This window comes from Pimephales promelas, chromosome 12, assembly GCF_988280905.1.
Source record: "Pimephales promelas chromosome 12, fPimPro1.hap1.1, whole genome shotgun sequence".
Taxonomy (NCBI): Eukaryota; Metazoa; Chordata; class Actinopteri; order Cypriniformes; family Leuciscidae; genus Pimephales; species Pimephales promelas.
In genome coordinates, this window is record NC_142780.1 from 13,120,045 (window position 1) to 13,131,537 (window position 11,493).

Genomic DNA, 11,493 nt, shown 5'->3' on the forward strand with positions numbered 1-11,493 from the left:
ATATTGTAAAAAATACAGTCCATACCTGGTTTAAAAATGACACTCAGTTACTAACGCAACCTCGGTTCTCTCTAGTAGAGGGAACGAGTCTTGAGTAAGCTTGCTTACACAATGGGAAAATTCCCTTCTCGAGAATACTGAAGCCCCAAAATTATCCTTTAATTTTTCTTTTATGTTAAACTCGTTATTAGACAGAGCAGAGCTAGGCGAGGCAGCTCGCGCACCTATTGCAATTGCTACAACCTATCGATGGACTGGATAGGGTGTTCTTTGGTTTTGATCTCGAAGCAAACCAGAACGCAGCACTAGACAGAACCGAGGTTACGATAGTAACCGAGACGGAGAACTGCCTCGACAGTCCAGGATGACCATATAACGGAGTGTATCACCTCATATTGCATAAAATGAGTGCTTAACACAATATAACAGACAGCGCAGACAAAAATCAGGCTGAGCTGTATAGAAATGACTTAATCAGTTCATAAGACAACAGAGGTCTAAAGTGAAAATAGTTTAGCCTGTAAGGCAGGTTGTAAAACCTAATAAATGTAGATAATATCTTGGAGTGAAACACCACTAGTCCAGGCCCACGAAGAGGCCACACCTCTGGTGGAATGGGCTCTAGCGCTTAAAGGGCAATAAATGCCTTTAGACTTATAGCGATAAAGCCAAAGCGATAGCATCAACTATCCACCTAGAAATGCTTTGTTTCGAGGTAGCTAGAAATTTAACGTGGCCACCAAATGAAACGAAAAGCTGTTCTGATTGCCTGAAGGCAGAAGTCCGCTGAACATAAATCCACAACGCCCTAACTGAGAAGGAGATTTACGTTGTTCTCTTTGGGAACAAATCCGTGTCTTGGTTTGAGCGTGATTTTAGAGTCATTAGGCCCAAATTCCATGCACGAGCGCATGTAAGTCACCCACTCGCTTGACTGAAGCGAGAGCCATGAGAAAAATTTTTTGAATGAGAGACACCGTAAGTCCACTGAATGTACTGGCTCAAAGGGGTCACTCTTCATAGCCTCAAGGACCGTGGAAAGGTCCCAAGCTGGAACCAGAGGAGGTTGCAGTTTCATAGCTCTATACAGGAAACGAGGTCTGTAAAGAGATACATTTTTGTGTAAGTTGCACGCAAAAATTATTCTTAATGAAGACCACTCAGTTCACCTGTGGCGTGCGAAGATAATACTTACCAGACAGTTCTTTATGAACGGGGTCTACTTCTTTTACATTCCACTCTCACTAACCAAGCCGTGGCAGGCCATCAGAACATTGTTCCAACCATAAGCCCAGCCTCAGGCCGAAGAAACGCCTGGGGAGTTTAGGAAGATTTAAAAATCTTTTTAAAAGGGATGCATTTAAAATGTAATGGCTTAACGTGTCTTTACAAAAGTTCACAATGCTGCTGCAAATGCAATATAATGTGGACAACATTGAATAAATAAATTTTCGTCAGGTTAGATACTGATAATTAATCACTCAAAGCTCTTTATCTAAACCTCTCTACACAACAGCGGGGACTCGTGCGTCCTACATATCGACTACGAGCCTGTATTTTTTTAACACTTTTTACTCGTGTTTGTAGTTCTAACCGAATACTCGTCCAACGCACAATGGTTTGTGGGCAATATCAGCCGTTAGAGTGTGCATCGATCTACACTTCGGATTCTGACCGGAAAAAGTAGACCATCCGGGTATCTTTGAAACACTCATTTCAACATACTACGATTTGGGACGTACTAATTCTATTTTCGAATACTATTTAGGACGGATAGTATGCGAATTGGGACGCAGCAACAGGCTGTCACCGGTCAAAGTGATTCCCGTGATTTGATTGTGATTTCAGACACCTGTCATGCCTGAGGCGTTCCCCAAAGCGTCATTCGACGCAATGTCTCGTTCCCTTTCGAAAGGGAACTGCGTGCACGTTGGTCTTGACTGCATTCACTGAGGGAAACAGAAAGTAAACCATATAAACATAGTGCAGTACCTTAAATGTCAAGTGAGAGGTGGAAAAGAAACACAGCTAGACATAAGCAACAGCACACACCTCAAATGATGAACTGGGTTTATAATATTCTGTGTTGGAAATTACTTTTTAACTATTTTTGAAAAAATATTTTAAGTTTTAATTTGTTAACATTAGTTAACTTAATATTAACTCATTGTATTAACTAGCATGCACTAACAACGAGCAATACATTTGTTACCATGTTTATTAATCTTTGCTAATTAATAAAAATACAGCTGCTTGTTTTTTTTCATGTTAGCTCACAGTAACTAAAATTAATTAATGCTGTAGAAGTATGCTAACTTATGTAGATAGTTAACTAATGTTGATGTCTTATAGTAAAGTGTTACACAATTATTTTATAGAAGCCATTTTATACAACTTAAATACACAATTAAATAATGTTTATACTTTTTAACAGCTTGATTGGAAATTATGCAAAAAATAAATAAATAATTCTATACAAATGTAATGGGTTTTTTTTTTTACATGACCAAAAATCTTGTGTGGAGGAAATGATGGCACAACAGGTGTGGTTTTCACACAATAAATATTGAAATGATTTATGTTTAGTGCAAACCTAGTTCAGATTTTCATATCAAAAATGTATTTTTTTAGCTTCTGAAGTTTTATAGGTAAACAATAAAATCGTCTCAGGTTACGTATGTAACCCTGGTTCCCTGAGAGGGAACTTCGAGCTGCGTTGTCAAACGCGATGGGAACGCTCTGCGTGATTGCGTCGTGAAGCGTCTGTACAATCAGTCCAAAGAGAGAGTAGGACGTCAGGTGACGTCATCGACCTGGAAACTATAAAGCACCCTTGAGATCAGACCGCGACAGCTTCTGTGAAAGGCCTGAAGCAAGTCGATCAGGGCATGCAGGAAGTATGGCAGGCGAACGCAGCTCTCGTTCCCTCTCAGGGAACCAGGGTTACATACGTAACCTGAGACGTTCCCTTTCAAGGGAACTTCGAGCTGCGTTGTCAAACGCGATGGGAACCCACTACGCCATGCTGAGAAATGCCCGTTCTGTGTGAAGTCCTTGCGCACACTAAGAAGCAAGCAACCTAGCCCCAGGAGTGGAGAGGCCAAGGTCATAAAATCTGACAAATGTATGCAGAGAGGACATCCTGACGCATTACAAAAATCGAGAAGGGAAACACTCGGAATAAAGGCCGTAGAGGCCGCCATACTTCTAGTAGAATGGGCCCGAACAGCCATAGGTGAAAGCTGTTCAGCCGCTTCATAATCTAATGATATAGCCTCGACTATCCATTTGCTCATAACCTGTTTAGATGCAGGGGACTCTTTCTTGAGTGACCCAAAGCAGACAAATAATTGTTCAAAGTTACGCCACAGGGCAGCTCTGTGAACGTAGGCATCTAATGCCCGAACTGGACATAACAGGTTCAGTCGTTCCTGATCTGGGGTATTAAAAGGTGGAGGATAAAAGGCCTGCAGCACTATAAGGCCCCCAAAAATTAACTGGGACCTAAGGAGTATAACCCGGTCTAGGGTATAGAAATGCTTTCACCATACCCGGTGCAGATTCCAGGCATAAAGGAGCAACCGACAGGGCATGCAAATCTCCTAATCTCCGGTAAATGAAACCGCAAGGAGAAATGTTCTCAAAGTGAGGAATTTTGGAGCCAAAGCCAGACTCTCAAGTACAATGGCCAAATCCCAAGCCGGTGCTCTAAGTGCAGTGCAGGTTTCAACCTCATGTACCACCGAGAAAAACTAGTAATTAGAGGATCTCTCCCGATAGAAGTACCCCCCAGAGGGGTGTGGTAGGCCGATATAGCCGCCACGTAAACCTTTAAGGTAGAAGGAGATAATCCAGCAGAGAAACAGTCTTGCAAGAAATCAAGAACTGTACCAACAGGGCAGTTAACAGGATCTTGGTGATGTTCGCCACACCAGATGGAGAATAATTTCCATTTCAATGCATATAGTTTCTCTCGTGGAAGGAGCTCTGGATTGGAGAATGGTCTCAACGACCTCAGTCGAGAGACGGGATTCTATGAGCCGGGCCTCCTCAGAGGCCAAGCCACAGTATCCAAACTCCAAATGAGGGTGAACTCTCAGGAGCAAAGATATCGGGAAATGCGTATACCGGTGTAGTGTTAACCACACCTAATACATCACATCCAGTCCAAGCAGAGCTGGATGTGTGAGGGAGAACCAAATAGAGCAATGCGTTGTACCAACGATGTGAAATGTCAACTGACTTTAGTTTGACTTTAGTTCTCCCTAAGAAACTCCACCACCTCGGGGGTGAGTCTCCATTCCCTGGGCCTCAGCCCCTGCCTCAACAGGATATCTGCTCCGATATACGAGACCATCAGTGTTTTATCTGAAAGGACAAACACATAGTGACCTCTAGGGTCTGGCAGGAAGTATTGAGATTTCCGGGAATACCGCCATCACTTTTAGCCAATTATGTGCTAAAAGGTAGATGGTCGTGCCAAGTTCCATCCGCCGAGAAACCACTCATGATCACCCCCATCTTGTCAGGGAAGCATCCGTCGATAGCATTATGCGTTGACAAGAAGCCCCAAAAACTGGGCTTGGGTGAGGGACCAAGGCTCTTCGACATGACGAAGCACGAAGGCAAAGCCGCGTGACCTTGATCATGCGAAACGTTTTTCTCCTCGGAGAAAACCGCTTGGTCCTGAGCCATCACTGCATGGGTCTCATGTACAAAAGGCCAAAAGTAACTACGTTGGACACAGCTGCCATGAGAGACACCAGTCTAAAAAATGCTTGACAGCGAGTAACTGGCCTAGATATACCCCCCCCCCCCCCAACTTGTGAGGGAAGCATCCGTCGATAACATTATGCGTCGACAAGAAGCCCCCAATAATGGGCCTGGGCGAGGAACCAAGGTTCTTCCTCAAGACCGAAGCACGAAGGCAAAGCCGCGTGACCTTGATCATGCGAAAAACGTTTTTCTCCTTAGAGAAAACTCCTTGGTCCTGAGCCATCACTGCATGGGTCTCATGTACAGAAGGCCAAAAGTAATTACGTTGGACGCAGCTGCCATGATATATACCCCATTTACTGCTCTAAAAGACTACACCTAGAAAAGTGGTCCTCAGAGCACACTCTTCTTGGCGTTGAGCAACAACCCCCAACATCTTAAAATGAGACAGAACGACATCTCAATGCCGAACTGCCACATGCTCAGATTGAGCTAGGATCAATAAATCATTGATAGTATAATACGCAAATGCCCTGGAGTCCAGAGGAGCCAGAGCTGCATCCACGCATATTGAAAACAAAGGTGTGGGGTGTGAACCATGGCTGAATCGGAGAACCCGATATAGGTATGCTTCGCCCCCGAAAGCAAACCTCAGGAACCTTGTGTGATGAGGATGGAAAGATAAGGAAGCGTCCCTTAAGTTTATTGAGAGAAACCAGTCCTCGGACTGAATCTGTGACACAATCATATTTAAGCATATTGAACTTAAGATTCTGAATCCTGCTGTTTAATTGACACAGGTCCAGAGTAGGACGCAACACCTCATCCTCTTTCAGAAACAATGGAGTAATGGCTGTCTGCTGGGAGGAGGAATCCCTTCTACAGCTCCTTTTACAGAAGTGTCAATACTTCCTGCTCCATAACCAAAGCCTGCTCGGGTCCACCACTACGAGGAGGACGCCTAGAAATCTGGGCGGACAAGAACCGAACTGAATTCTGAAACCCTTTTCTATAGTGTGCAGGACCAACTGAGAAATGTGTGGCAGTAGTTTTCACGCTGCCAGAAATTCTACTAGGGGAACCAGTCTCTCAAGACTGGCCTCTGGATTTGCTTGAACAATCATTTCGGTGGCCTGAAGCGGCGAACCGACAGGAAGCAACCGAACTGACCGCTCTACGACCCTCCTCGGAGGATCGTATGGGGACGCTGACACCTCGGTGTCCTGAACGGCGAACCGGCAGGAAACAACCGAACTGGCAGCGCTGCGACCCTCCTCAGAGAGTCGCACCCCAGAGGTTGCCGAGGAGAAACGATTTCTCAAAATCGTCCCTGCCCCGGAGGAGCCCTCAGAAGCCTGATAGCCTCATTTTCTTGTCTAAGCTTTATTAGAGATGATGACAGTCCTCAGATCTGCACTAGCTTAGTTCACTAGCTTAGTTCCTACGACCCTCCTCGGAGGACCGTTGGATAAAGCAGGCACCTCGGCGCCCTGAAACGGCGAACCGGCAGGGAAACCGAACTGACTGCTCTTTTTTAAGGCTCGTTTGGGGACACTGAGACCTTGGTGCCCTGAAACGGCGAACCAGCAGGGAAACCGAACCGTCAGTGCTGCGACCCTCCTCAGAGAGTCGCGCCCCAAAGGGCACTGAGGAGAAACAATTACTCAAAACCGTCCCTACCCCAGAGGGGACCACCCTTAGAAGCCTGACCGCCTCAGCGTCAGGGCTTCTCCTTTGTCCAAGCTTTTTTAGAGATAAAACAGTCCTCAGATCTTGCATTTCTCGAACTGGCTATAGACTGTTCTGTTTGCACCTTGTGCTGCGAGGAGCTTAATAAGCCGAGACTGCTCTCGTCCAGCAGTCTCGGGAACATTGGTGAGGAAGAAACCTCTGGAACACAGCTGAATCGATTATTTCATAGTTTTCTTGAAAGCGGAGCGTCCAGAAGAACAGACATATTTTTATCTTTATATCGGAAAAAACATATATGTACATATAATTCTGTGGCCACCAGCGGGAACAACCGAACTGGCAGCGCTGCGACCCTCCTCAGAGAGTCGCTCCTCACACACATTCCATACCCACCAGGGCTGCCTAATAAAAATGTATTCATTATTTATGATGGCTGGTGGGTAACATCGGGGTTAAAAACGATGACACCGACTCGGGAGAGAGAAAGCTTGCCAGCGTCTCTTAACCCGAGGCACTGAAATACCCAAATGTTGCTATAATATGGGGATTAAACACATAAAATATAAACCCAGACGAGGAGGCTGAGAAACAGAGTTTTCTAGTTTTTAAGATAAATTTAATCTAAAAACTCTTATTTATTTTTCAATCTCATAATGTTCAGCTAGCCAGTAAAATTTTAACTGGCAAAGCATAAATAAAATCTCCTTTTAAAAGCTCCTCTTTATTCAGCAAATATGAGCTGACTTATTTATTCATTCATTTAAAAGTCAAACATCTGCCTTTCTCTTAACATTTTTATTTGTTTGTACTGTTTCTTTTTAAAACAAAACACTAACGATACCAATTCCTCGGAACTGGAAATCGCAGTCCAGATCTGGCATGTGAAAGCTGAGATAGAGCTGAGCTCGTCCCAACCCCCGCTGTCAGATCCGTTTGCGAACCCCGAAATGCGAGTAGTCTCCGTGCCTCGGCAACAGAGAGACCCGCGCGGGGACCGCGAACCGAACCGTCCTCCTCGGAGAACGCCCGGCGGGAGCGGAGCGTCCTCGCGGACAGCTTTTCGCAATGCCAACAATCAGCTCCCTCGAGAACTGACTGCTGGCATGCTCCACTCCCAAACAAATAGCTGATGTGTGTCCCCACCCGTGATGTAACGAGGGCAGGGAACCACACAGCGTCTATAATCTTGCTTGCCATAAATATAGATAGTGATATATATTTATTTTCTTGGCTTTGACAAACAACAATAAATAGACAAGTACAGATCGCTTGCTGAAGGCTACAGAAGCTGTCGCGGTCTGATCTCAAGGGTGCTTTATAGTTTCCTGGTCGATGACGTCACCTGACGTCCTACTCTCTCTTTGGACTGATTGTACAGACGCTTCACGACGCAATAACGCAGAGCGTTCCCATCGCGTTTGACAACGCAGCTCGAAGTTCCCTTGAAAGGGAACTATACTTTAAAGGCATTTAGCACAAAAATAAATGAAGGCATGGTAATTGTTTTAAAGTCAGTTTTATTGTGATCATCAATGAAAAAAAGTATTGATTTAATAAGATACAATAAAAATCAACTTCAATGGTAAAATCAAGCATAATCAGAAATCATTCAAATAATGATGATAAGAAGATGATTAACATAATTTTTAAGAGCAAAATCTTTAGCAAAATAACTTGCATTTTCCTCACATAAACACTTCTTTATGATGTATTCAACACAGCCCAGTGAGCCCCAATGGAGGTAAGGGCAAACCCATCCTGTCGACCGCTGAGGAAGCGTAGTGCACTTCCATCATGGGTCGGGTAGAGGTTAAATGACAATCCAGCAGACTGTCCCACTTTGAAAGAGCGGCCCTCATTAGTGACAAACATCAGCTCAGTGATGTAACCACCGTAATACTTTCCAGACACCTGAACGATATATTCGTGGTCGAAGAGTGTCATCGTCCTTTCATTGCCATAACCGTTCGTGCCAACCAGTTCCGTCCAGTTACCATCATATTGCAACTGGAGCCTAAACAGATAGGGAATGTGCCCTGCATGTTAAAATAACTCACAGCAAAATACCATATCATGAAAACAATACAGAATAATTACTGGTGGTAAATAACAGAATGTTGAAATTGCCATGAAGTCTTTTATCTGTTGCAAACTGGATTTACTGTGTGTGCAGGCAACCGGTCCAAAAATGATGACAGGTCAGGTTCTTTTGGAATTGCCTAAATGTGTAAAGCAGTACTTGGGGAAACTTACCCATTGATGTAGTTGTAGTAGTAGTATCCGTAGTAGGGATATTCATAAAGTCTGATTCCAGTGATGCGACCCTCTTGTGAAGTGGTAAATTCAGTTCCACTGCCGTCCCCGACAGCAGGGGAGTACGAGTAATTATCAGGTATAGCTGGAAAGGTAATTAACAGCTATCAGTCTTTAAAAAAAAATGTTTTTTTCTTCAATTGTGACCTGGCAATGTATTGCTTTTCTGCTTTTAAAATGTCTTAATGCCTAACAATTGATGCATATTCAATTAGTCAACAATGATTTAGAAATTCTGACTTGAGTTGAGTTAGTGATACTCACGCATGGTCATGCTCATGGCATAAAGGCAAGAGAGTACCACAAAATAAGGGAGCATTTTGGAATGCTTAGTTGTTCACTGCTCTCTGAGAATCTAGAGCAAACCAAACACAAGTGCTGCGTTATTAAACTGTGAATTCTTTAAGAATGTTTTAGCAATATGCAGATGACACTGTTTAAGACATAATAAATTATGATTTAAAAACAAGCAACAAAATTTTTATCGTATCCACAAAAAAAGAATTGACAAATAGATTGATGAAAAACTTAAGAGCATTCATTCATGATGTACAATATTGTTAATTGATGTCATTACCTGTAGTCAAGCCTGAGTAGATGTTCGTTGAAGAAGACAGCAAACCAAACCATCATTTATACTCTCTTGCTGGCCCAGCCTCTGCTTTTTTTATTTTTAGATTCTTTCACACTTCATAGTTGTTTCCGAAAAGAAAATATTTTAAAACAGAATTGCATTGTTGTTGATCACCTGTTGAAATGCATCACCTGATTCTTTTCTGGAACACATATTTCCTATTTTAAATGAATGTATGTTGTCAGATAATTACCAGAACAAGTTTTAAGCAATGTAACGTATGTAGCAGTAAACCTTTTCCAGTAAAAATATTTCTTGTTTTCTAAAAAAAAGTTTGCACTTCTGATAATTACAAACCTTTGCAGCACGTAGGCCATTGGAAACTATATATTATATATTCTATACTGTATAGGTGCAGGATGTTAAACACAGTCAGCATGATAAAATAATATAAATATAATAAAATAAAACAGGACATCTGGTGTGAACCATTATACCATTATATATATATATATATATATATATATATATATATATATGGGTAACCTTTGAACAGGAAAGTCACTGAAAGACCTTATCACCCATGGGACCTTTAGTAAAACAACTAAAAGAAATATCCCTGCAGTTAATGTATTGCTTCAAATATCATCTTATTAGGGGATAATTCGTTTAATCTGTGTAAATTGTTACAGTACAAAGAATCTTTTGTAAAAACCAAGAAAACTTGCAGTGGGTGGAATGGATTGAACTCTATTAGAAAACATGCACATCAGTTTAAAATGTGCATATTAAGACTCATACTGTAATTTTTCTACAAACCTTTTTAACCCCCCATACTTTTAATATGTAACAAAGAACATAATCAGATGATGCTCTGTCATGTCACATGCATTAATTTCCTTCTGGAAACGTTGTCACGCATGACACATGCGCATGAACAAGACCAAACTGAAATATTTAGCATTGTGATACTATTTAAAAATGTATTACTTTTAAATATGATATTGAAATATGTGTTTGGTAAGACGTTTGAAATATTGGTGTTTCCTGAAATATGATTTCTGTCAAAACACTGTCTAAAGAATTGGACTTTTGTTAAAATAAATAAACACTTAAATACTTTTTTAGTTTTATGTGTTCTCTAAAAATGGAACCTATGACCTTGGCAGTGCAATGCTCCACCAGCTGCAGGTATCAACATTTGACTGTTGAAACTGTCTTAATTTATAATAGTTATCAAAATATGTATATAATATAAAATATAATATAAAATATGTATACATGTTTATTTGGGCTGAATGTGAGAAAAATATATTATAAACATTAAAGAGGCCCCATCATAGCATTTTAAATGTTCCTATTTTTGTTTTAGGAGTTCCCAAAAACACACACACACACACACACACACATATATATATATATATATATATGTATATATATATATATATATATATATATATATATATATATATATATATATATATATAATAAGTTTAACATGTATGCAAGGATAAAAAAACACTTTATTTGTCTTATAATATGCATTTATTTTTAACTGATTTGCTCACCAACTCCCAAATGATTCGTACAACGACTCATTTTTCCAAACCACTCCTTTGCGTGACGCGGTGATTGGTCAGATGACAGACCCAGTCAGTTATGGTTTGTTAGCATAACGCATAAACATATGAAGAGCTCTTTTCCAAAACGCTATAAATCCATTTCAATAGTTTTCAGGAAAACTACATTTTTTACCTAGACCCACACATTTTGTGAATATTCAAATTATCCTGTTTAAATGTTTTATTGGTTCAGTCTGAACATTTTGAACAATAATTATTAAATCAAACAACAATATTGTTAATGATAATTTAAAAGTTAATTTTATTTTTTTCCAAAACGCTATAAATCGAAATAAACCTCAAACAAATAGTACCAATTTCAACATATGCATGAAAAAAAACAAATTATTAATACCAATTTCAACATATGCATGAAAAAACGAATTATTAAAAATGATCAATATATGATAACGATATTCAAAAAAAGGGATGGGCACCCCTCCAGCACATGCACACACACACAGGCTACATAACATGTGAGCAAAGCGGAGCAGCATGACGCTTAAATATAAGTTAAAAAAATAAAAATAAATAAAATAAACATTTCACATTTGTTTTTAATAATATTACATTACT

At 40.9% G+C, this 11,493-nt stretch overlaps 1 protein-coding gene across 1 annotated transcript; it reads right to left on the reverse strand.

Annotated features, from left to right (window-relative positions):
- Positions 1-7,908: 7,908 nt before the first annotated feature.
- Positions 7,909-9,389, reverse strand: LOC120494972 (zymogen granule membrane protein 16). The gene is made up of 4 exons (XM_039694319.2): positions 9,299-9,389; positions 8,986-9,076; positions 8,662-8,806; positions 7,909-8,422 (listed from the first exon to the last, which is right to left on the reverse strand). Exons 2-4 carry the CDS (start codon positions 9,038-9,040, stop codon positions 8,110-8,112), a joined length of 513 nt encoding a protein of 170 aa, XP_039550253.2. The 5' UTR covers positions 9,041-9,076; positions 9,299-9,389; the 3' UTR covers positions 7,909-8,109.
- Positions 9,390-11,493: the final 2,104 nt, after the last annotated feature.